Source organism: Canis lupus, chromosome 2 (genome assembly GCF_048164855.1).
Source record: "Canis lupus baileyi chromosome 2, mCanLup2.hap1, whole genome shotgun sequence".
Taxonomy (NCBI): Eukaryota; Metazoa; Chordata; class Mammalia; order Carnivora; family Canidae; genus Canis; species Canis lupus.
Window position 1 is genome coordinate 70,931,795 of NC_132839.1, and position 27,074 is coordinate 70,958,868.

Genomic DNA, 27,074 nt, shown 5'->3' on the forward strand with positions numbered 1-27,074 from the left:
TTAAGACCTTATATCACATAATAGCATGGATTTATTAGTAAGTGCATCTATTTCTAATGCTAATGGATATTCTTTCATAGATCTTCCTCCGCTTGTCAAGTAAGATTATGAGCATTTTCCCATGATGTTAAATATTCTTTAACATATTTTATAAATGCTACATGAGTAGCATAGTTTCCATATATGGATGTACCATAACTTATTTAAACTTCCCTGTTAGATATTTTTCCTTTCCTTTTTTTAAAAAAGATTTTATTTATTTATTCATGACAGACAAACAGAGAGAGAGAGAGAGAGAGAGAGAGAGAGGCAGAGACACAGGCTGAGGGAGAAGCAGGCTCCATGCAGGGAGCCTGACATGGGACTCAATCCTGGGTCTCCAGGATCACATCCTGGGCTGAAGGCGATGCTAAACCGCTGGGCCACCGGGGCTGCCCCTAGATATTTTTTTCTATTGTGAATACCATTTGTTAACAATATCAGGCTGAAATCTTTGTCACGCTCTTTATTACTCCTTTAGGATAGCTTTTTATACATGGAGGGGTTGGGGCAAAAGGCCTACATATTTTTATGGCTCTAGAAACCTATTTCCAAACTCCAGAAACCTGCCCATTTTTCTACTTCTGACCTGCCAGGGATTCTGGTTACAATCTTGGTGAATGTTTCCAATTTGACAGGAGAGATTGGCATTTGGTTTTAATTTACACTGCTTTTATTTTCATGTCTTGAAGACAGAAATTTTGGTGTTTCCAAGATGTGTGGCACCATAGGAATGACCATCTGAACAAGAATGTTCTGGGGAGGGGCCTGTATTGAATAAGCAACATGGCAAGCACGGGAAGCAGAGATGTCCAGCCCAGCCATCCTTCAGATGGAGACAATGAGGCCAGAGAGGAGTATGGAGGCGCCTAGAACTCCAGGGGAGCTGTCTGCACCACACCCCCCACCCCGTCCTGGTGTCCTCACCAGGCAACCCCTCCATTTGGAGCCACCACCCCTAATTACGTATTGGTGACAGCAAGTGTCTAATGATTTCTTTCTTTTTTCTCTTTCTCAGGAACAAGGAAACCCAATCCAAAATCTGAAACATAAGCCATGAAGCTCAGTGAAAAGGACTCAGCACATTCCAAAGAAAGTGATTTGGTGAAAGAGAAATTGGTCAGTCCTGGTTTCCTTCTCTCTCCCTGTTCTGGTAACACTGGGGCAGTCCCTCCTGGCACCCTCGCTGCTTTCGGGGAGATGTAGATGGAGGCAAGGTCAGGCAGAGAAGAGAGAGCAGGGGATAGAAGTAAAGGTATGTGGGAAGTTGCCATGTGAACAAGGAAGCATGTGGCTTGAGGAAGTACAGGCCACTGATTATATTATACTTTGGTTGATGATGATTATACTGTTTGCTGGTGGCCTTCGGGACTTGAGAGAGGGTCCCCCACTCCAGAGATCATTTCACGATGAGGGAACACCGACGTGTGACAGTGATGATGTCTCTATCCTTGAGGATATGCTGAAACCCATCCCCCTGCCCCACCACAAGGCCCAGTCCACCTGCCCTCTCCTCCAGGACGTCCTGGGCACTCAGAGAGGCTCTTACTCCTCAGGAGTCCTTGGACCTTTTAATCCAGACTCAAAAACCAAAGCCAGTGGCACCTGCTCTGGTCTGGCCCTTTACACGGGTCTCTCCTTCGGTTCTCTTGGCCACACAATGGTGAAGATATCACTGCCCTTGTTTCACAGGTGAGAAACTGCAGCTCAGAGAAGGATGAAGCCACTTGTCCAACGCTCCATAGTTAGAGTGAAGGGAAGCCAGTCTTGAACCCTGGTCCCTCTGTGCCTCATCTGTGATGGGTGCAGAAGCAACCAGGACTCAGAAGAAAATATGTTCATATTTTTATTAAACCTTATTAGCAGGACAAAGATCAATTCAGGTGTATTTATCAAACCACCAGGGAAGTGTGGAATTGGAAGACTGAGAGTGACTGTCCCCACCCACAGGTGTGAAACGGAGCTTCAGGGAGGCTCAGCCACCATCTCAGGTCATCCAGGGATGTGACAGTGATTCCCTCCAAGGATACACTTGTATCAGGTTAGGTCAAGGCTCTGCTGTCTAGGCATTTGGTGTAATGAAGGAAGGGGATTAGTCATCTTAATAATTCTGCTTAAATGATATTCAACTAAAAAAAAACTACCCCCCAATTTTTTTCCTTTCCTGGTGGAAAATTTTATCTTGTCCAAGCTGATTTTCTAGCTTTAGGACATCATCCAGAGGATAGTTTGAGTTCCATTCCAGGAGTATCTACCTGGTCCCTTCCCTGAGCCTGGTGGGAATCCAAAAAGGCTCAGGACACTGGATTCCCCTAGTCAGGCCACCAGGACAAAGCACCACATGCAGGGGGCTTAACACCAGAGATATACTTTCTCACAGTGCTGGAGGCTGGAAGTCTGAGATCAAGGATGTGGGCACAGTTGGTTCCTTCTGAGGCCCCTGTCCTTGGCATGTAGATAGCCATCTTCTCCCCGCATCCTCACATGGACCTTCATCTATGTGTACCTATGTCCTAAGCTCTTCTTATGAAGGTATCAGTCATAATAGGTTAGGGTCCACCCTAGTGACATCATTTTACCCCACTCTCCTCTTTAAAGACCCTGTCCCCAAATGCAGTCACATTCTGAGATACTGGGGGTTAATGCTTCACCTTATGAATTTGGGGTGGGACCTAGTTCACCCCATAACAGACACACAAAGTCCCTGCCCTTGGTGAGCTCCTGTCCAGAGGCACAGGCACACATGAGGACAGACAGTTATAAGTAAGGATGGTCACAGCCAGTACAGTTATGAGCAGCATATAGAACACAGAGTGGCAGAGGTGGGGGGCAGAGGAGCTTCTGGGGTGATCTGGTGAGAGATCTGAGTACTGATGGATGAGCAAAGTCATGGGTAGTCAGAAGGCAAGCCTGAGCAAAGGCAAGGAAAACTTGGCATGAGTAGGTACTCAACAAATAATGGTGAATGGGTGTGTGCATGCAGGATTAAATATCAGAAGAGGATGATTGTGTCCCAGCCCCACGACACCTGGGAATATTTGTCTAGTGACCACATCCTTGATAGAGTTAATTTTCTCAGGGTCTGCTGGAGAGCATGGGGCTACAGGCCAAGCAAGTATGGGAATGGCACTGCCTCTCCCAAACTTCACTTCTTCCCTGTAACGTCAGCCTAGCAGCTCCTCAGATGGCTGTTAGAGGACTCATGATATCAAGGGTGTGAACACATTGGGCCAAGGGCAAATTAGCATAGACATGTTCTGGAGGTGCAGGAGGAGGGTGCTTGGGGAACATAGAAATCTCGAGTAACTACCGTCCAACCCAATGAGCCGCAACACATCATGTTCAATGCCGAGAGACCAAACATGAGCACTGGAACGGGCCTTGGCAATTGTCCAGGGACATTGACCTGGCCCCCCAACCTCCCCTTTTACCATCGAGGACACTAATACCCTAGCAGGGCGCAGATCTTTCTACACAGAGTACACACGATGGCCTTAATTTAGAAAAAAGTGAGAGCATTTGGGTCCAGATATGGCACATTATCTGGGGACAAGGTGACTTAAAAAAATAATAATGAGTATTCATTGCACGCTTGCTGTATGCCGCATGCTGTCGTACTTGTGTGGCTCTTCTACATGCTTTTCAAGTATAAACTCACAGAATATCCCAGAAATGAGTCTATGAGGTGGTGGCAGGGTTGTGCCCATGTTACAGAGGAGGACATTGTACCACAGAGAGCCCAAGTGACCTGTGCAAGGGCTCACAGGTTGTAAGTGGCTGAGCGGAGGCTCAACCCCAGGCAGTGTGCCACCCATGTCTGGGTTTTAAACCACTAAGCTGTGGCAAAGCAAAGGGACAGCTCCTATCACCTTCACCAAGGTGTCCCAGAAAGTAGAGCTGTTTGCCATCCGGAAAAGCCCTGGGAATTTGAGATCACTCTCCTGCCCGCAGGAAGGAAGTGCAGTTAGTGAGAAGCCCAGGCTCTCCAAATAGCTGGAGCGCTGGCCTGGAACTTGAGCTCAACTTTTAGGTGTGTGACCTGGGGCAAGACACTGCTCACCTCTGGGTTGGTTTGTTGGCAGGCCAGGGAGAGAAGTTATGGAAGAGGAAGTCTTCAGCCCAAGCACTGCCTCCAGGCTGCTAGGCCAAGAGGGGACATGAAATCTGCACATGTCCAGTCTTAGGAGCTGGGATAGCCTGTGGTGCAGGGCTGGACCAGGGGCAACTGCTAGAGGATGGTCTCCTTCCACCCCTGGGATCTGCATCCCCTCTGGCATCCACCCTCAGAGCTCTAATTCAGCAGGTCTTGGATCAGGGAGGTTGAGTCAGGAGAGGTGTACAGGGACAGCTCTGCCAGGGGCTTGCGTCCACACTCGGAGTCTGCAGGTGGCTGGTGGCCATGCTGTGCTCCACTGGCAGGGCCTTTAATGCTTGCTGGCTTTGGAAGTTTTCACAGCACAGGGGTGTCCCAGACACCAGGGACCTCCTCCCTTTGGTAGTTGCACTTTAAAAAAAAATTTTTATTTATTTATTCATGAGAGACACAGAGAGAGGCAGAGACACAGGCAGAGGGAGAAGCTGGCTCCCTGAGGGGAACCTGATGCGGGACATGATCCCAGGATCATGACCTGAGCTGAAATGCACATGCTCAACCACTGAGCCATCCAGACATCCCTATAGTTGCACATTTGTGTTGACCTCTTGCTCCTGGGGCCTACTGAATTTTCAACCCCACTGGGGAAACATGAAACAATTTTAAATGGCAGAGAGTGGGGGAAGATCACTTGATTCAGTTTGAATTTTAGCAAAATCAGGTGAGATGTCCTGTTAGTCACGATGAAGCCAGAGATAACCCGTGGAAGGGCCTGAGATAAGGGGGGAGAGAGGGGAGGAGGAAATGGAAATGAGGATGGACTTAAAGTCCCGTCAGGACCGCACCCTGTGGGTCCCCAAGACACAGGGAGGCAGCTGTCCTGGTCCCTTCCCACCGCCTCCCATAGCTCAGGGCCCAGCCATGCTCAATTATTTTGTTCCTCCACCTACCCCAGGGCATCTATGCCTGTGGGTCTTGGTTCAATGACACCCTCCCCCCCATCCCCACCCATGCCCCTTCTCTGCCTGCATATTCCCTGGGCTTACTCAGGAATCTCCTCTTCCAGAAAGTCTTCTGCGATCCAGCCCTAGTTTCAATGTCTGCGATCCACTAAACCTAGTTTGCTTGCTTCTTGTATCTTTGTGGGCTTGATGCCTGCCTGGCCTTCTAGGGCTTCTGCATTCCCCAAACATACCATCGCCCGCTGGCCTCTGTCCCTGCTCTCTGCCTCCGGAAGCAAATGGCACACTGTCCTAAACCTGTCATGATTAAAGATACTTGTCTGACATCTGGGGCAAATTGGCCACATGGTGAATTAATTCTCATGATGTCGAGTATGCATTGAGGGCTCCTGCCTCCTTATTGATTTCCCTGCAGGGGCAGGTGAGAAGGAGGTCTTCCCCCTCCAGAGCCAGTGCTGAGTGAGCAGGACAGAGGAATGGCCAAGTGGCAGATCGTTTTTCTTCCAAACCCAGAACCTCCCCATTTGTTCCAAAGCTGCAGGGCGGCCATCCCCACGTCCAGCAGGCTGCTCAGGGGCTGTGTGTTTTCTGTTTGAGCCTCAGAATAACTACGGGATAGACAGTCCCGGACGGATCAGTCTTCTCATAAATGCAGTAGCTCAGAGAAGCTAAGTGACTTGGCTAAGGACACGGTTAGACAGGCAGGGTTGGGGCCCCACCAGGCATGCCCTGCCATCAGGGACGCTCCGTTCTGTCCCAATCCTTAGACACCCTGGGTTTATGCCCAGTGCTCCCTCTCTGCACGCTGGCCTTGCTGGGAGGGAGAATCAGAGGATTCGTGAGAAGGCAAGTTTCCCTTCCAGGACTCTTGGGTTGCCCCTCTGACTGGGAGCGGGACACAGCCCACGGTGCCCATTTCCTGTTCATAGAGACAGAACTGCCGCATTTCCTGCCGGGCCCCCGCCCCCTCGTGGACTCTGCCTCTTGCTCAGAGATGCCCTGGCCCGGCTCACAGCCTGCGGAGCATGGACTCCCGGGCCCGGGCTCACCCAGGGGCTGCCAAGCGTGGCCGCACCCCAAGAGGGACGCCGGGCAGGAGGACCAGAAAGGTAAACGCAGAAACAGGCCTGTGGACCTGCCATGGGGCTCAGAGGCCCAGCGTGGGAGGCTGTGCCTGCCTCCCTCCGCTGCCTGAAAGGCCTGGGGCCCTGGTCCCCGTGACCTTGGCTGTGGAGCTCTCTCTCTGGGGCTGCAGTTTCCCTCTGGCAATGTGCCTGTGCTTACGAAATGAGGCCACGGCAGAGAACTGCCTCGCACGGGCCGGGGGGGGGGGCGTCCCCTTTTCCCTCCCTGCCCCCACACAGCAGGTAGCCTCTGTCCCTGGGGCAGGTGATGAGAAGTGGTGGGGACCTGCTGGCCAAGCAGGGGCAGGGGCCCCGGGAGAGGCTCCCACCTGCCCTGTCTATCCTCTGATGGGTGTGGACAAAGGGACAGGGATCAGGGCTGGAAGCAAGGGGCCCAGGGACAGATAAGTGACTATGGAGCATGGGCATTTTGTCTAAAATGCAGCTTGTTCTATTGCTGAATCTCATACAGTTCAGCCTCCTCTTAAAAACAGTAAAAGATTCTGGCCCCATAGCTGGCAATGTCCATCCCGGTGGCTTATAAACCCCCTTTCTCACCTCCATCCTATCACTAGCATTTACTGAATACCTTCTCTGCAGTAGGCATGGTGCCTGGAAGCAAGACCCCCACCCTCAAAAAGTAAGACCCTTGCCACTGTCCAGCCTCTGCCACTAACGCTCATGGGCACAGTGTTAACTCAGCGTAACAGCCTAGGGGGTGGGGTCTGTTATCACCTCCACTTTCAGATAAGAATACTGAGTCACAGAGCAGCGATGTACTGGCCCAAGGTTACAGGCCTAAGCTGCAGATCCCAGGTAAGACGGAGTTGAATCAAAGAGAAATGTAGGGCAGCCTGGTGGCTCAGTGGTTTAGCACTGCCTTCGGCCCAGGGCCTGATCACAGAGACCCGGGATCGAGTCCCACATCGGGCTCCCTGCATGGAGTCTGCTTCTGTCTCTGTCTCTGTCTCTCTCTCTCTCATGAATAAATAAATAAAATCTTAAAAAAAAAAGAGAGAGAGAGAGAAACACGTAAACATGAGGAGTTGGAGCTTTCAGAGAAGAGGCTGGCAATGGGCCTTAGATACAAAAGTCTCTAGAAGGGGGGAATTTCAGGCCTACAGGCTAGGCCAAGAGAGACGTTGGCATCTGACCTGAGCAACAGCCATTCTGGGTGGCAGGCTGCAGCAGAAAGAGTAAACAGCCCTTCTGAACACTCCCTGTGTGCACGTAACATTCTAAACATCCTCATCCAGCAACACAGTGAGTCCGCAACAACCTGCACAGCCAGTGGTGTTATTAGATCCATTTTACAGCTCGGCAAGCTTGACCGAGAAAGGTCAAGAAACTGGCTCGGGTTCTCACAGGTAAGTGGTAGAACCATCCAGCACCTCTAGCACTGCCCCCCATGCTAGAGGAGACTACTGAGGTGGGCAGAGCAGGGAGTCGGCTATCGGGGTCCGGCTTTCCCTTCCAAACAGTGTTTGACTGACACAGTTGCCTGAACTGTGGGCCTTGTCTGTTTTGTTGCCGGTGAATCCCTGGAGCTTTATCAGGGCCTGACCTGATAAGCACACACGTGCTAGCAGAGATGATAGCAGAGAGAGTGGATTCTAAGAGCACCTGGGTCCCCTCCATCTGGAGAGTGGCCCATATTCCCCTGGCCAGCTTAGGATGGCAATTGCTCCCGCTGCCAGCTCCTGCCAGCCGGGCAGCTTTTGCCAGGGGGCCTAGATGTTTCTGCTCCATGGTCCTGTCTTGATTGTGACCATCCTTGGATGAGGCCAAAGGAGAGGATTACATGGAGGCAGATGCCTCGTTCTCCGGGCTGAGCCCTGTGTCTCTCTAGAGGTCCTTGTCCTGAGGTGCTCAGACTGGCCTGCAGATCGACAGCTGAGTCTGGAACAGCACGTGCAGTGCTGTGTGTGCGTGCATGTGAGCGTGTATGCACCTGTGCAGCTGTGAGCAGCCTCAGGCCCTAGACGCTGTTCCCAGATGGAGAGCCGGTGGGGGAGAGGCAATGGGGTGCAGGGGGACACTGCATGGGCTCCAGCCCCCATCCCAGACAGCACCACGGACACCTCTGTGCCTGTTTCCTCACCTATAAAATCAGCATAACATAGTACTGATCTGAGGATTCCATGAGACAGTACCCCAGAAAGTGCTCTGAACAATGCCTGGCCCATACCTCTTCTAAGCGCCAGCTGCTACTGCCGGTGGCTGAGTCTGGCTTTGCTTTTTGCTCCGATGTGGTTCAGAAAGTGGCCAAGTTCAGCCGACATAATAGTGTGTGGCTGCTTGCACAGCACCCGCTAAGGGCGTCAGGTCTGCGAGTCCCTGTCTGTTGCAGCCGTCAGAGGCGAGCCGAGCTCGGTGCCTGCGTGGCCGGAACTCACCCAGGAGCCTGCCTGCGCAGGTGGGCCCCGACAGGCAACGCACCTGCGGCAGCCTCCCCAGACCAGGGGACAGCCCGGGTACGTCCGGTGGGCCCCTAGCTGTGTGCCGACTGCCAGATCTGACGTGCTGTCCTCTTGCTTCCCAGGACTGGTCCTGCTTGCTCCTCGTGGCCTCCTTCGTGGGCGCCTTCGGCTCCTCCTTCCTCTACGGGTACAACCTGTCGGTGGTGAACGCCCCCACTCCGGTGAGTGCCCCGCGGCTGCGGGATGCGCCCGGCAGAGGGCGCTGCGGCCACGTGCAAACTTCGGGTGCTACCTGCCCAGCGGGCTGGCACCTGATGCTGCAAACCTTGGCAGGCTGGTTCTGTAGCAGAGGGTCTGGGAGAGCGGGAGAGAGCCAGAGGGGGAGATGGGAGACACAGAAACAGTGGTGACAGCACGGGGTGTTCAGTTCCTTGCCGAGTGTCCTGGGAGAGCGCAAGGCAGGGAGGGGGGGTCTTGGGAGGCCCAGGGGCTGATCCTGAGGGACTTATTCCTCGGCATAGACTCCGAGGAGCCAGAGAGACCTCATGCATAAACATTTTCCTGATGTTCTTTTTGTGCTTATGGCTTTTAATCGTAGCTAGAGGTCACTTGGGTATCTGTTGGGTAAGATCGATTGTTGGCTTTTGTGTCTGGAATCAAGACATTAGGCATGTCGATCAAGAAGAAGAGGCTGTAAAGCAACCAAAGGTGTTTATTTGGGATCTTAGGGTTTGCAATGTGGGAGGCAGGGAGAGGATGGAGATTGACATTGCGCTTGTAATTGCAATGGGGAGTGCAGGGTTATAAAGGCAGACCCCAGGAGGCTGGGTAGCTCGTTTTGAAGGAGTTGTGATCGGTGCTGACAGAAGAGTTTAACTGACCACCTAATGCAGGATTGGCTCTGGAGCAAAAGAGCGCTACCTTCTCTCTATTTCAGTCCACAGTAGAGGAGGTCTTCCAAGAGGTGGCCAATGTGCAAGTGACAAGTCATAATTGACAAAAGTCAAGACTTCATGGTGTTCCCAGAATTCAAACAGGAGTCAATAGGCTCTGCTTCCTCAATACCCTCCCCACCCCATTCTGAGGGACTCTCTTAGCAATACTTACTTCCCTTTTGGAATGTCCTTTTACAAGTGCGTTTCCCTAGGCCCTCCTAATGCCTCCCTGCCCCTTTGCTGGTTTGGTTTGGTTCTGCCTACCTAGACTATTAGGTCTAGGTGCTACCCATTCCTGGGGGTGCTGGCTTCTGTTTGACCTACCTCCACCCTTTGGGGGTAGGGTGAAGGATGTGGGGGAAGGCTTCCTGGAGGAGATGATGCCTCAGTGTCATCTTAAAGGCAGAGTAAAAGTTGGGATCTGTGAAAAGTTTGCAGGAATGCAGGTGTGATGCGGTTGGAGCACAGGAGGCCTTTGGGGGAGCATAAGGCAGGAGCTAAAGGAACAAACAGAAGCCAGACTAAAGACCTTCCTGGAGGCTTTTCAGGCTTTTCCTTGTTTGGGGGTCCAGTACCTCCATATGCAAAACTGGACAGTTGGGTCTCAAAGGGTTCCCAGGAGCCCTAGGCCTTTTTAAAATTCGGATATCTTTCAAAAGTCCCACAATGTCTTTAATAGCTGGTTTGTCCAAACTAGGAAAATAAAAAACAGTACCTATATATGTGACAGAAATATAAAAAAATAATTACAACTATGAAATCTAGATGTAGATGTTCATTATTCTATTCCCTTACTTTTCTATGCATTTGAAAAGTTTTAAAACATAATGTCCAAAATAATTACATCATTACATCTCTACAAATGTGTCTACATATATGCAAGAAGAGGGAAGTTTCTAAATCATGCTACTGAGCCTGTCCTGTTCAATGTTGTCAGCAACTATGTGGACAATAATATAGGAAGGACATCTATGATGTTTCTCGGTGGATGAGCTAGAAGGAAAAATGAATGTGTTAGGAAATGACACATGTTAGAGTCATGGGCCAGGACAGTTCTGATTTCTGTGTTTTGTTTTGTTTTGTTTAATCTGTTAACTCTTGAACATTTTGGGGTACTGTGTAAGTTGATTTGAAAAGCGGATTCTGACGCTAAGACCACTTTGAAAACCAGGGGCCTCAGTGGCATCCTCGAATTCTTGCAGCAATCAGTGGCTTTGACTTTGTCATTGTGCATCATCCCGACGTGGGGACCTGATTTGTCCATACTTGTCTTTAAAAGAAGATTAGAAGTTTACACTCTTGCTTTATCTTGACCGTTCAGCAGAAATTCCAGCAGAGGGTGGAAGACCTTTGCACTCATGGTTTGTGGAGCAAAACCCTTGTGAAACTTGAACCCTGAATAAAATGACGTAGGCAGAAAAACATAAGTTCACACAACAACAGTCGGCAGAAGAGGCAGGATCAATTCGGTCATTCATCCATTTACAACTTGTTTGTAATTAATAAACCTTATTTTTTAGAGCAGCTTTAACAGAGTTTACAGCAAAATGGAGCAGAAAGTTCAGAGAATCCCCCCACATCCCTTTCTGCCCACCCCCCATGCACTGCCCTCTCCGCTATCAACGTCCTGCACCAGAGGGGGGGTACATTTGTTGTCATCAGTGAACCTGCCGCGCTACATCAACATCACCCAAAGCCCACGGTTTACATTGAAGGTTGACTCTTGGGCTGTGTCTTCTATGAGTTTTGACAAATGTAGAATGACATGTACCCACCATTGTGGTGTCTTAACAAAACAGTTTCACTACCCTAAAAATCCTCTGCTCTGCTATTCCTTTTTCTCTCCCTACTAACCCCTGGCAACCACTGATCTTTTTACTGTCTTCATAGTTTTGCTTTTTCCAGAATGTAATGCGGTTGGAATCACATAGTATGTGGCCTTTTCAGACTGGCTTCTTTCACTTAGGATTATGCGCTTAAGCTTCCTCCATGTCTGTACATGGCTCAAAAGTTCATTTGTTTTTGTTTTTTTGTTTGTTTGTTTGTTTTTTAGAGCTGAATAGTATTCCATTGTCTGAATGTACTAGTTTCTCGAGCCACTCATCTGCAGAAGGACATCTTGATTGCATCTTTGCTTTGAAGACTATGAATAAGGTTGCCATAAACATCCATGTGCAGGTTTTTGTGTAGACAGAAGCTTTCAGTTCACTTGGCTAAATACCAAGGAGCATGATTGCTGAATCACATGGGAAGACTATGGTTAGTTTTGTAAGAAACTGAGAAGCCACCTTCCTAAGTGGCCGGGCGGTTTTGCATTCCCAGCAGCAATGCGTGAAAGTTCCTATTGCTTTCCATTCTCACCAACATTTGATGTCGTTAGTGCTTTGGATTTGGGATGTTCTAAAATAGATGAGTCCTGGTATCTCATTGTTTTCATTGTAATTCCCTAATGACACAATGATGTTGAATACCTTTTCATATGTTTTTTGAAAAGACAGGAATATCTTTTCATATGTTTACATATCCCTTTCGGTGAGGTGTCTGTTCAGATCTCTTGCTCATCTTTCTTTTTTTTTTTAAAGATTTTATTTATTTATTTGACAGAGAGAGTGCACAAGCAGGGGCAAGGGGTAGAGGGAGAGGGAGAAGCAGGCTCCCCGCTGAGCAGGGAGCCCAATGCAGGGCTCAAACCCAGGACTCTGGGATCATGACCTGAGCTGAAGGCAGATGCTCAACCAACAGAGCCGCCCAGGGCTCCACTTGTCTATTTCTTTAATTGGATTATTTGTGCTGTTATGGTTGTGGGTTTTTTTTTAAGAGTTTGTTGCATATTTTGGGCAACAGTTCTTTATTAGATGTGTCTTTTGCAAGTATTTACTCCCAGTCTGTGGCTTATCTTCTCATTCTCTTGACATCGTCTTTCCAAGAGCAGAAGTATCCAGTTGGTTGATGAGGGGTATTTCAGTGTCTGAATATAATAATGGTTCATCTATTTTTCCTTATAGGTCTGTTAGCTTTTGCCTTATGTACCCTCATGCTCTGTTGTTAGCATATACACATTAAGGCTTGTTATATTTTCTTGGAGCATTGGTCCCTTTATCAGTATGCAATGCCCCCCTTTTTCCCTATTAACTCTCCTTGCCAAAGTATTCCCTGTCTAAAATTAATATAGTTATTATTGCTTTCCTTTGATTCATGTCAGCATGGTGTATCTTTCTTCATCCCTATATTTTTAAGCAACTTGCTCATGGTGTATCTATACTTCATCCCTATACTTTTAATTCATGTCAGCATGGTGTATCTTTCTTTCATCCCTATACTTTTAATCTGTCTTTATATTTTAAGTAGGTTTCTTGTAGATAACATATAGCTGGGCCTTGTTTTTTTTTTATCCACTCTGACAATCTCTGTCTTTTAATTGCCATATTTAGTTCATTGACATTTAAGGTGATTATTGACATAGTTGGGTTAATAGCTATATGATATGTTATTGTTTCCTATTTGTTGTACTTGTTCTTTGTTCCTATTTTTGTCTTCCACACTTGTGCCTTTTGTGGTTTTAACTGAGCATTTTACATGGTTCCATTTTCTCTTTCCTAGCATATCAATTTACCTCTTTTTTACCTCTTTCTTTTTTTAACTTTCTTTAGTGGTTGTCTGAAAGTTTGTGATACACATTTTCAACTAATCCAAGGCTACTTACAAATAATACTACCTTGCTTCACCGGATAAGACTTCACTTTATAATAGCAAAATATTTATAATTCCTCTTTCCCACCCCTGTATTATTCATTTCACTCACACATAAGCATTTTATATAGATAATCAAATACATTGCCGCTATTATTGTCTTGAACAAACTGTTATCTGTTAGATTAATTAAGAATAAGAAAAAAGGGGCATCTGGGTGGCTTGGTTGGTTAAGTGTCTGACTCTTGGTTTCAGCTTAGGTCACAATCTCAGGGTCACAAAATTGAACCCTGCATCAGGCTCTGTGCTCTGTGTGGAGTCTGCTTAAGATTCTCTCTCTCTCTCCCTCTGCCCCTCCACCCTCAAGTAAATAAATAAATCTTTAAAAAAATGAGAAAAAGTTGTTCATTTTACCTTTACTTATTCATTCTCCTGTGCTCTTTTCTTTATGGAAATCTGGGTTTCAAGCTTTATCTGGTTCCTTCTCCCTGAAAAACTTCATTTGACATTTCTTGCAAGGCAGATCTACTGGCAACAAATTCCCTCAATGTTTGAAAAAGTCTCTACCTCTCATTCACTTTTGAAGGATAATTTTGCAGGATACAGAATTCTAGGCTAGCAGGGTTTTTTTCCTCCCCACCTCAGTATTTGGGTATTTTACTTCATCCTCTTCTTGCATGGTTTCTGAGAAGTTGGGTGTGATTTTTATCTTTTATCTGCTATAGGTAAGATTTTTTTTCATCTGGCTTCTTTTAAGAGATTTTTTTTTTATCTTGGATTTTCTGAAGTTTGAATATAATATGCCTGGGTGTAAGATTTTTTAAATTCAATTTGCCAACATTAGTTTCAGATGTAGTTTTCAATAATTCATCAGTTGCGTATAACACCCAGTGCTCATCACATCACATGCCCTCCCTAATGCCATTACGTTTTTGTTGTTGTGTTTTTTGTTTGCTTGTTTGTTTTTACATTTATACTGTTTGGTGTTTTCTGAGCTACCTGAATCTGTGGTTTAGTGTCTGACATTAATTTGAGGAAATTCTCAGTCATTATTGCCTCAAATGTTTCCTCTGTTCGCACCTCTGTCCTTTCTCCTTCTGTGTGTTCCTGCTATGTGTATATTACACCTTTTGGACTTTTCCCACAGTTCTTGCATATTCTGTTCTGGTTTTTTTTTTCTCTTTGTTTTTCAGTTTTGGGGTGTTCTGTTGTCATATCTCAAGCTCAAAGATTCTTTCCTTGGCAGGGTCTATTCCTCATTTCTATTACTTAATTTTCACTATTGGTTGATCTCTACCGTTTCTTTTTGGTTCTTTCATAGAATAGCTATCTCTGAACTTACACTGTTCATCTGTTGTTGCATACTGTCTTTTCCCAATTAAGCCTTGAGCATATTAACCAATTAAAAAAATTCCCAGTCTGATAAGTCCAATCAATATTCCTGCCTGCCATATCCAACTCTGGCTCTGATGCTTGTTTACTCTCTTCAAACTGACTTTTGCCTTTTAGTATGCCTCATAATTTTTCTGAAAGATGGAATGATGTACAGGGCAAAAGGAACTGCAGTAAATAAACTTTTAGCAGTGTAAGGCATGAAGGGAGAAGAAGCATGCTGTAGTCTTATGATAAAGTCTCAGTCTTTTGGCCAGCCCTCAACCCTAGACTATGAACTTCATCAGTGCCTCTTAGGTCCTGCTTACTCCCAACTTGGGTGAGACAGGATGGCTAGAGTAGGCTTGAGTTGGGCATTTCCCTTCACCCAGATAGATTAGGTTCTGATAAAACCCCATCAGGTAGATTAAGCTCAGGTAAAATTGTTTCTCCGGAGGGCAGGCCTTGCAAAGAACAGAATGCTTTGATGTATTTCAGAATGATTCTTTTCCTCTCCTCTGCTGGAAACACGAGGGGATTTATCTTGGATATTCGCCATGAGGATCTTTGATAGAGTTCTTGGTGATAAAACTCACAAAAGTGTATGCAGGGGCTGTGACTAGGCACCCCTAGAGTTTTAACTCTGAGCTATGTCTACGCTGAGCCTCGAGCAATTTGTCAATCCCAGTTCAGGTTTTCCTACCCTAGTATTTTTTTCCTTCAGGGGTTTATGCTATGGATTTTTGCTCTAGTAAGTTGTGATTCTCTGTCTGTCTGCCTCTTCAATTTTCAGGACAGAAGTTTGCCCTATGATTTCATTTCTCTGATTGATCTAAGAGTTGTTGATTTTTCAATTTGTTTAGCTTTTTACTTGTTAGGACAGATTAGTAGCTTCCAAGATTTTTACATGCTGGACTAGAAACCAGAAGTCTCTTTTAACAAATATTTACTGAGAGCCTACCAGGTGTTTAATGTTGGTGATCAGGAAAGGCAACATGGCATTTGAGCTGAATCATGAGAGATGGGGGAGGATTTCCATGGGCTTCAGGGGGAGAGCCTGAGAGCTGAAGCATATCCAAAGGCCTGGCCATGCTGAAATGCTAACATGTTGGGAATAGTTAGTAGAGGTGTAATATGCTGGTATCCAGAGGAAATAGGGAGACGGAATGGAATAAGAAGTGGAAAAGTAGGATGGAGCCAGAAGCAAAGGGCTTCAAATCTTAAGCAGCAGATTGAGATTTAGTCTATGGGCCCTGGGGAGCCATGGCAGGTTCCTGAGATGGGGGTGATATGACTTATCTTTTAGAAAAAAGAACTTTATTGTCAGTGGGAAGAACAGAAGGGCCCAGAGCTTGGAGGTATTTAATGGGAGAGACGATGAGCTGAGTTGAGAGGGTTTGATAAGTCATCCTTCTAATTCAGGAGAACAGATTTCTGAAGATCTACACATGGTTAGGGTGGCTTTTAAATTTCATAATATTAATAATAAATTTTAAGACAACATCAGTAACAACACACATGAAAAGATCACATGTTAGGTGCCAGCCTTTCCTCCAAGCACTTTCCATGCATTTGTGCCATGCATCATTATGACAGCCCTATGAGGTGTGTTTCATCATTATCCTCATTTTATAGGTGAGAAAACTGATGCATACTGTTAACTGGCTTGCTTTCCCATGGGCACACAATAAGTGGGTGCCAGAGTATGACTCTGGCCTGTCTGGCTTCAGGGCTCACATGCTCGAGCATTAACAGTGTCCAGTTTTAGGTAAAAGTTTCGGGTTTCTTGATTACTGGACATGTTTTTAATCAGGTTCTTTTCTGTGCCAGCCAGATTCACAACATGGGACGTAATGTTGTGGCTCTACTTTTGTGGCTAGCATGCCCTGCACACTGTTCAGTCATTGTGACAGTGTGAGACATTTTCAGCCTGGTGTCCTCAGGCTTTGGGGACCATGGCTCATTATACACATTTTAGAAAGGCCAAGAGAGCCCTAAATGCAGTGCAGTGCCCAGCCTGCGTAGACACAGAGGCCTGGGAAGAATCACCCTTAACTGCTTTCCAAGATCTACTCTCTACTACTGAGGGGGACACAGAGTTGATCACTAGCCTGTCATCTCTGCAATAAAATGCACATGCCAGGCACATAGAAATTCTCATAGACATGCTAGCATATTAGTCTATTCAGGCTGCTGTAACAAAAATGTCACATACTGGGAAGCTCAAACAACTGACATCTATTTCTCATGGTTTTGGACGTTGGAACTCTTCAGTCAGGGTGCTGGCATGGTCAGTTCCTGGTGAGGAGCCATCTCCTGGCTCACAGATGGCTGCCTTCTCATTGTTCCCATGTGGCAGAGACAGTAAGCAAGCAAGCTCTCTGATGTCCCTTCTTATACGGGCACTAACCCCACCATGAGGGCCCCATTCTCAGAACTTTATCCAACCCTAATCACCTCCCCAAAGCTCCATCTCTAGATACATTCACACTGTGGGTTAAGGCTTCAACATGTGAATTTGGAGAGAACACCATTGAGTCCATAGCAGTTAATTGTTGACTTTCATAACCATGTCATGGATGAGGAAACAGAAGTTAAAAGTTTAAGCAACTTGCTCAAGGTCACACAGCTAGGAGGTGGCAGGTGGCAGACCTGAGATTCGCACTCAATCTATCTGAATCTGAGACCCATGCCGTTTTGGCCACTTCACTATCCACCATTGCCAGTCTCCAGAAGTCAGGCAATGGGGGAGCCTCGGGATGCTAAAAAGGCAAAGGATGATTATGGGGAAGGCCTAAAGGACCCACAATGAGCCCAGTGGGCTGTTTACCTGTGATACCTGCTACCAGAATGACTGTGCGGGCTTTGTCTATGGCAACTCTGGAGTTTTAGGGATCAGTTCTGATGATATTGGGATGGTATCACCACTAGAGACCTACCAGTACCTGAATTCTGCCCTTAATCCCTACTTCCTAGGGGCTCTCCTCAGAGAGGGCTCTATATCTGACCAGTGTGAACCAGAGAGAAATGAAGGACTGCTTTTGTATTGGCCAGGCCAGCACCGAAGCCCTCCCCTACTCGCTCCTGTGAGGTTGTGGGTCAGGAATCCCCTTTTGTGCTCTGTCTGAAGGGGTGACACAGGTCCTACCTGACATTTTATTTCTCCCTCATGTTACTACTCAAATGCAGAGAGGATAGGCAGGCAGTAAATCCCCCTGTACCTGGGCTGGGTGTTCACCTTGCTTGTATCATGTGGTTAGGTCTTGGAGATGGCAAGATGAAAGGACACATGTTCTTGTTTTCAAGACCAGCAGTAGTAATAAGATGTGCTGAGCAGAGATATGAACCCAGCGCCAGGGAAGGACATTATTCTATCTGGGGAGGGCAGGGGCTGTGGCTTGAGGGAGAGAGTACAAGGCTTTCTGGGAATGGTGAAGAGCTGGGGTTCTGGACAGCAGGCTCTCAGGGGTGGACAGGGAGGAGGCTGGGAAGGGGGCCAGGGCCAGGCCAAGGAGAGTTCCAGAGGCCAGAACAAGAGCACTGGCTAGCATTGCCTAGCCTTCTGGTGCCAGAGCAGGGCTGAGGGCCAAGGCTCAGCCTGGGAGTCCATTCCAGGGTGTGAGTCACCCCAAGCAGGAGTCCCCATCCCCAGCACACAGGCACCTCTGCAGGGGGGCAGTGGCGAACCCCTCATGAGTGGCTGTTGGAATAAAGGAGGCCTGATGGAGGAGCTCAGTCCATGTCTAGCAATCACTTGACACTCTCTGCCCTTTGCAGTGGGCATGGGGAGGGGTAAGCAGGCAGCCCAGGGTCCAAGAGCCCAGGATGAGGGCAGAGACCCCAGCGACTGTAACTTAATACAGGTGGAAAGGGCCCACACCTAGGGGTATTTTTTTGTGTGGGCTCTGGCACTTTCGAAGGAGAAACTGATCCTCGTTTGCACAGAGATGCAGATATTGGGGGCAGAGGGCATCTGCCCACAGAGATGGCAGACAGAGGCTGCCACGAGGGGTGCTGATGAAAATCAGTCACAGTGGGGACGTGGACCCAAATAAAGGGATGCTGGTTTAGCGATGACATAAGGCCCTGAGGCCTTTGCCAACCAGCTTTGCCTCCTCAGCAGTGGGATAATTGGGGTGCAGGTGGTGGTCAGGGGGAACACAGAGGGGCTGCAGGCCATGGCTGTTTGCCACCAGGGCAGAATTTCACGACTTGAATAATCCACGTGGTAGCAGACATTGGCACTGGCTGCTGCCCAGCTGCAACCGCACAGATGCTCGGTGCTTCTCTCTCCCCAGGTATTTGGAAACTTTCTGGAATACAGATAATGGAAATGGTTGGTTGCCACCTATGAGCACTGACTACACTTGTCTGTGTTAGGAACAGTTTGCGGGGCATAAGATTTCATCCCCCTTACAATCCTGTGAGGGCGCCATCACTCACTCCCTTTCATAGATGAGGAACCTAAGGCCTAGGGAGGTTAATGTATCTAAGTTCCTGGGGCAGCCTGGGGAACCCTTTAACCCCTACTCCTTAAATTTTCATGGGTTTCCCCTCAAAACAGTCCCTCTTGAATGTATATCCTGTCCACGCCCCATTTGGAAGAGAACACCCATGTGCCTTATGCATCCATGAGGGGTCCTTGGCCAACTTTGGACAATGGGATATGAGCAGAAGTGAATATAAGCCACTTGAGGACTAGCCCTTGAAGATATATTCCAGAAGATTCTCAGTTCTTTCTTCCCCCAGATGGCATAGGTACAAGATGTTAGAGAACTGTCTGGGAGGCAGTAGGCACGCTAGAAGTCTTTACTTTAGCCACTGAAGCTTCAAAGTTTCTGTGCTGTGGTGGTGCGTCCATCGCCATGACTAAATACCTCAGCACCTACCTCTCAAGCCAGTCTAGCCTGGCCCACTGCAGGGATTCTAATTGGTTTACCTGTTTCTACTGTGACTCCTACGGTTTATTCTCAACCCAAAGGCCAGAGGGATCCTTCACAAACTGAGGCAGGTCATACTGAGCCTTAGCTTAAAACCTTTGACAGCCACCCAGCACACCTAGAAACCAACCCAGATTGCTGTGGCCTATACGCTAAGGGGTCTGTGTCTAGTAACCACTCAGCGCTTACTACTGGCACATTCCTCACACTGCCCCTTCTTATCCACATGACCCCCTCTCCCCACTGCTACTCCTCAAACACACATGCACATAGATACCTTAGCACCCTTGCACTGGCTGTTCCCTTTGCTGGAATGCTCTTTCCCACATTCCTATGCTCTTTCCTCTGATTACTTCTGGCCTCTGTTCAAATGTCCCCTTCTCAGAGATGTCTTTCCTGACCAGCCCATCTGAAACAGCACTTTGCCATCACTCTAGCTCCCACTCTAATTTATTTCTCTTTGCAGTATTTAACTCCATCCGAGGTATTATATGTTTATTTGTTTCTTGTATATCCTTTCCTTTATTTTAAAATTTAAGCCCCATGGAGACACCCTAGAAAAGGGTCTGGCACACAGTAAACCTTTATAATGAATATTTGCTGAATCATGAGTAAATGTATAAATTTAAGATTTTTAAGAAGTTCTTTATGTGTAAATGCAGTTCTAAGGCAAGCCCCCTATATCTCCTCACCCTTGACCAAATTGCCAACTGTCCTGTGTAAAAATTCTAGTGCTGCATTGGTCACATTCACACAGACAGGGATGTGAATGCAGGTCTGTCTACTTCTAAAGTTTATCTTCTTTCTTCTTCACCAAGCTGATCTGCTGGAGCTTTTGCAGACTTTTGGCTTAGCAGGGTACAAGGTCTTTGTCCCAACTACTCCGTTTTATCTTTGTAATGAGAAAGCAGCATTAGACAATAAGTAAATGAATGAGTGAGGCTATGTCCCAATAAAACTTTATTTACTGAAACAGGCAGAGGGCCAGATTTAGCCAATTGGCCCATTGTTTGCTAACCTCTGAGCTAAAGGTTCTAGGAAAGGAGTGAGGCTCCAGTAGATGCTGGTGTCATTAGGAGCCAAAGAGCTGACTGGCTTTATGAACAATTAATCCATGAGTGGCGCATTTTCCCACAGATGTTATATTTCTTTATATTTTTTTCTTTTGTCCATTTATTGCTACATATCTAAGCCTTTGTCTTTTCTCTCTCCATGACTAATTCTAACTGGCATAGCTGCATCTGGCCATCTATCTATCCATCCATCCACCTCTCTTCTTTCTCTACCTATCTGTCTCCTACCTATCTTCCTTTGATCTACTTTGTCTATCTATCTATCTATCTATCTATCTATCTATCTATCTAAAGCATTCTGATGCCTTTGTAAAAGGCTGTGCATAATCCAGGGCTAATTTACACACCAATCAAATGTAACATGATGGCTGAAATTTTTAAGCAGTCATGCATGCAGGCTAAAGATGCCAATCTGAAACCTGGTGAATGGCCTCAGATTTGTGCCATTTTAAGCCTTGCTCTTTAGTAGGAGAATGCTTCTTGTTTGAAATCTGCTTCATTAGTACTGCTACAATAGTCTGGGGCTGCCAGAGTTGTGGTGGGAGACTTCCCCTTGGTGTCTGAGGGCCCCTGGTGTCTGGATACCACCTGAGAGGCCACTGAGTGCTGGATGGGGGTGTCAGAGGCAGGATGGGAGTTTCTAGGTTTCTGGGGTTGCTGCTGGGAGCCAAGGTGGGTGCCAATATTTGAGAAGGCAGAACTGATGTGCCTTGGGTGAGGTGAAGTGTCAACCAGAGCATGAGTCAAAACTCTTCTTGCTCTAGGGTATTGTCTGGAGAGCCTACAGGAAGATTATGAAAGCAGTATTCTAAAGAAATGCAAGGTTTGAGCCTGAGTGAACAATACAGAGCCCAGGCCCCACAAAGATGAGGATAGAACCAAAGGGGATGGGGCTCAGGTGTAACCAAACCAGAGTAGCATCTGGTGAGGAAGAGTGGGTCAGCAGGTTGAACCCACAGGTACATGTAAGGGGCCAGCTCAAGCAGGATGACCACTGGGTGGGCATTAAGAAGAGTCACCAAGAAGGACCAACACTGAGCTAAATGAGTGTGTCAGATAGGAACCATGAATGACAAGGGAAATGAGAAAGCAGACAGGGACTTCTGGGGCTAGGAGGACAGACAGGAAGGTGGGCAGGAGGGACCATTTAGGGCTAATTCCAAGATGGAGAGTGAACACCTGGCACTCATTTTCCCATTCCTGGCCTATAATTCAGATAAGTGCTTGGAGGATTAGCAAAAGCACAGCAGATAGGATCCTGCATGTCCAAGTATCGTCCCATAATCTTGGTCATTCTCTTTCCCCAGTGCCCAGAGGGGCTTCTGTTGCAAAGGTTTGTAATGACTTCAGATGTTGACTACCCAGAGGTAGGCCAAGTTCAAGGTTAAGAACACAATTCGCTAAAGACTTCCCTCATGTCAGACACCAGCTGTAAGCTTGGGGATACCAGGGCCACCCATACTTCTTACAAACTGGGGAGTTCCCATTACTCCGCAGGAACTTTTGATAAGTTCCTGGAATGACACAGAGCACTCATGAAAGCTATAACAACTACAGTTTTATTATAGCAAAATGATACAAATCAGAACCAGCCAAAAGAAGAGACATAGGGTGAGGTCTGGGGGTTTGAAACACTAAGCCTCTGGTCTTCTCTCTGCAGAGGTAGGATGCGTTACTCTCCCAGTAAATGGACATTTAACAATATGCAGAGTCCTGTCCTCCAGGGATACTCACCCAAGCCTCTGTGTCCAGAGTTATTAATGGAGTTTCCTTACATAGGCATGATAGATTGAGTCAATCCTAAGGCCCCCTTCCCTTCTTGGAGGTAGGGCTGATACCACCTGGCATGAAGCTCCAACCCTCTGATCACCGGGTTGGCCTTTTTGGTGGGGCCAGCCCCTCACCTGAGTTATCTCATTTGCATAAATTTCTGGGTTGGGGCTGAGAGGCCCACCATGAATAACAAAGACACTCTGATCACTCAGGAAATCCCAAGGGTTTGGAGGCTATTTTCCAAGCACAGGGACAAAAGCAACCCCAAATCTTAATTATCTAACTGTATATATACATGTGATATATGTCATACACATGTATGTTCTCAACCTAAAAATACCCAAAGATGTTTGTTAAATGAATTTATAAACAAGAGCAGGAAAGAGTGAGAAAGGAAGAATGAAAATGAGAACTTTGGGCTCATTCATGAGGACTTAATTGAAACAAAACCAGAATCCAACAAAAGTAGCAGTGAATGGTTTGACTTTTGTAATGAACTACTTACTCATTGTCCCATTGATTTCTGAGCTGGTGACATTTGGTCTTTTCTTGAGACAGGAGACAGAGTTTGACCTTTTCGATGTTAGTACAGTGGACCTCCCACACATCCCCCATCTGTGGTTCCACTTTCTATGGTGTCAGTTGGCCTCAGTCAGGAGGCCACAGATACTTCCTGTGTCCTGGAAGTAGACGATCTTCCTCCTGACATATCTTCAAAGGACAAGAGTGGCCTAATGCTATATCATGGTGGCTCTGTCACTCACCACATCTCATCTCCCCACCCAGGCATTTCATCATCTCATGTCATCACAAGAAGGAAAATGCAAGTACAGTACAATAAGGCATTCTGAGAGTGAGTGAGGCCACATTCACATAACTTCCATTATCATGCAGGATTATAATTGTTCTACTTCATTATTATTATTACTGTTTTTAAAACTATTTTAAATTTTTAAAAAAGATTTATTTATTTATTTGAGAGAGAGAGAGAGAGCACATACAGAGGGAGAGGGAAAAGCAGCTTCCTGCTCAGCAGGGAGCCAGACACGGGGCTCCATCCCAGGACCCTGAGATCATGACCTGAACCAAAGGCAGATGCTTAACTGACTGAGCCACCCAGGCGCCCTTCATTTTTATATTGTTAATCTATTACTGTCCCTAATTTATAAATTAAACTTCACCATAGGTATGTAGATATAAGAAAAAACATAGTACATGTAGGATTCAGTACTATCTGCAATTTCAGGCATCCGCTGGGGGGGTCATAGAACGCATTACCTGTGGATAAAGGGGGGGCTACTGAACTTAAGCCCAGGGCTTCAGCAGAACACTTAATTTGACTCCCCATGAGTTCCCAGCAGAAATGGCATATTTCACCCTTTTCTTCTACCCTAAGGGCAGGTAAACAAGCAGTGATAAAGAATAAAATCATCTTTCTACAAGAGCAGAGCTGCCCCAATTAGCTGCAGATGTTAGATGCCAGTCAAAGGAAAGATTTCAGTGAACTAGCAGAGAGCCCAGAAGGGAGTTCTGGTCCTTTCAATTAATCCCACCCCATGCTGCTGTTTTAGTGAGTTTCTCCGAGAGCCCCAGCACTTTGAGGGAAGCAGAGGCACATGGCAGGGCCCCTCCCTGTGGCCCAGGCCTGCTCTCAGGGAATCTGGCAGGGCGTGATGAGCATGGATCATATCAAAGACATTAACGCTGGACGGGCTGACAGGAAGGTGCAGTGGGGCTCTGCATCTTGGCAGGAGACCCCTGGGATTACAGGAGAAACCTGTGCATCTTGTCATTACAAGGAAAACTTGCAATTTTTTTTTCTTTTTACTGGCAATTATTTGATGAAGCAGGTATCTCTGGATAATTTAAATGTGGAACAAGACTGTCTTTAATTTTTAAAATCAAGGTCTTTTCCTTTTGTTTTTGTTTTCTTCTGTCTCAACCTCTCTCTCTTTTTATTCTTCTTCTTCTACTTCTTTTTTATTTATTTATTTATTTTGCCTCACCTTGTCTCAGTAGTTATATAAGCCAAACGGGCTTCTCTTAGCAAAAACAAACAGCACAAATTTAAAATTCTATAATTGAATAATAAAACTACTGCTATGAATCACTTTCTATCTTCCTCATTTGTATAGCAGCCCACATGGAAGGCACTGTGATAACAATCCTACTGTACAAATACAGGAGCCTGAAGGAGGGAGACTGGGTAGTTGGCCCAGGAGGCTGAGCTCATAGGCGGTAGCTCATGTCTGAAGAAAAGTCACAACCTCAGCCCCACCTGGAGGCCATTTTTAATAGCCTTTATCTAAATCTACTCTGTTTTCCAAAGATCATTCATATCTTCTGTTTTGTATCTTTTGGGAGGGGCTTAATATTTATATTGTAAGTATTTTTCCACGTTCTTGAAAATCTCCCATCACCAGGATCTCCAATAGTGTACACTGAGGCATCGTGTGGGTGTTCCATCTTCCTAATGTGGGTTTCTTAGATTGTTCCCAATATTTCTCTAGTGTAAAATGCTGCTACACTGTTTAAATCAGGCGTTGTGAGTCATTGGTTTGGTTGGGATTGAATCAGGCTGACAGAGCCGCTGGCTGACAGGAGGAGGTACCTTTCCAGGCCTGCGGGTATTGGTGTCTGTGTGAACCACATGTGCCTGCTCCATCCTCTTAGGTCCCCAGCTTATTGGAGCTCAGAAACCTGCATCTTTGATTCAGAATTTTCCCATTTCATAAATATTCTCTGAAAAAAAGTGCCTTTGTTGAACCTAATGGAGAAGGAGCCATGGCCCCATCAGGGCTTAGGGCTCTGTGTAGAGGGGTGAAGGCAGTGGTTGCTGTAGCCAGACAGAGAGAATAGAGGATAGGTTACCCCAGCAAGGCTTACAGTTGGGAAAACTTGGAAGGGCGCGTATCAGAGTTGGGACTGCTGGTATAACTAGTATAACTAGAAACATTCTGTTTCTGACCCATTGGAGAGAGGTGCTGAGATTTACTGAGTGCCTACTACAAGCTGGACATCATTCTGGGGACTACATATCTTCACTTAGTCCTCAGGGGTCCTATTTGCAGGCTAGGGTTTTTATTCCTTTTCTATAAATTATTCCAGAACTTGTGCTCAAAACCATCACCCTGAACTTGGATTGGATCAGATATCCTATGAAAGCTGCTGATGCCTTAAGACTGGTTTTTAGAAGCCATAAGCAATTTAAACAGTAGTGAAAACTCTCATTATTTTTATTGATGATAATATAAACCAGAGGACTTACAGAAAGGAGTAGGAAGTGTTATTTCAGAGTAAATGAGAGACATGTCAGTGTGAATGCACTGACCCCCTGCAAACACAGCTATGCAAGCTCTCAAAAGAATGTTCTAGTAGGAAAGAGGCCCAGGATTAAAATTTTCATTGAATAACAAGGTTATTTGGGAGTGTATACACTCCACTGCTTCTGCCCAGGGCCAGATTTGGAAAATGAAACGTTCTTTCTTCATTTCCTATATGATCAAACACAAAGGTTCCCCCTCTTCCCATCGTAAAAGTGGTTGGCGGAAGAACCCAGGAAGCTCTGAAAGTCTTAACTTGCCTGACTATTGCTTGCAATTGATGCATCCTCTTTCATTGGCTTCAGTTTTCATTCTGGAAGCCAGCTGTGGGGAGTAGAATATACCCGTGTGTTTCAAGTACAGTCAGTCGCTGAGCTCCTCCCGGAGAATCACACAGCAGGGAGAGAAACCCCAGCACAGACATGCAGACTAAGCATCAAGCCATGTCAGAATGGGACCTGGGCATTGTCCTTAGGGCTGGGAGCTGTGTCAGGTCCCCAGGATCACCCTTAGATTTGATAGCTCAGTAGGAGGACCCAGCATGTCAGGACTCAGCATGCCAGGACTCACTACTCTCCACCCATGGCTTGGATTTACTCCAGTGAAAGGATTCAAAGACAAATCAGCAAAAGGAAAAGGCACATGGGACAAAGTCAGAGGAAGCCAGGAGCATGCTTCCAGAGTCTTCACCCGGTGAAGTCACTTAATTAGTCCTCCAGCAACAAGTATGACAACACATGTGGAATGTCGTCCACTCAGGAATCTCATCAGACACTGAGTTCAGGGTTTTCATGAGGGGCTGGTTGGTCCCAACTCTGGTCGTGTGCACCACTTCTGACTCCCAGAAACAAAGCAGGTGTTTAGCATAAACCAGACTCTTTGCTTAGTCTAGGCTTTGTGAGCCACTTTTATCAGCTCTGGGAATGGTGAGAACCCTCCCGATATCCCAGTTCCCCGACACCAGCTTCAGGCCAATCCTGCATGCTGGTCTTTCAGAGGAGAGCGGTCTCAAGAGGCCTCACCTTTGCTAGTCAGGTGACATCAGGTGGCACCCCTGGGCCTGTGGAATTTTGTCCTTGTGTGATCCTTATTTCAAGGAGCCTGGTTTGGTGGTGGGCACTTTTGTTAGGACTTCCATACTGTTTTCCTCACTCTGCCAGTGTGCTCAGTGGTGTAGACTGTCCTTATAAATCTGGAAAGAGTTATGGGCATGGCCTGCTTGATTATGCAATGTGTGTGTACTCTGGCCCAGCCACCAAAGTGTGCTATTTATGTGCATTTTTATAGCACTCTTGAGAATATTTTTAGATGAATTCATGACAGGCTGTGTG

The 27,074-nt window shown here is 46.7% G+C and overlaps 1 protein-coding gene across 2 annotated transcripts in view; it reads left to right on the forward strand.

Moving 5' to 3' along the window:
* SLC2A9 (solute carrier family 2 member 9) overlaps nt 1-27,074 on the forward strand; it is a 206,111-nt gene that overhangs the window by 9,216 nt on the left and 169,821 nt on the right. Inside the window, exons 2-3 of one of the 2 annotated variants that reach the window (XM_072806326.1) lie at nt 1,058-1,158; nt 8,761-8,859. In XM_072806326.1, the coding sequence (XP_072662427.1) occupies nt 1,096-1,158; nt 8,761-8,859 (162 nt within the window). In that variant the 5' untranslated portion in view covers nt 1,058-1,095. Of the gene's footprint in view, nt 1-1,057; nt 1,159-6,044; nt 6,204-8,760; nt 8,860-27,074 lie in introns of those variants that run through there. The other variant, XM_072806315.1, reaches the window with a different exon arrangement.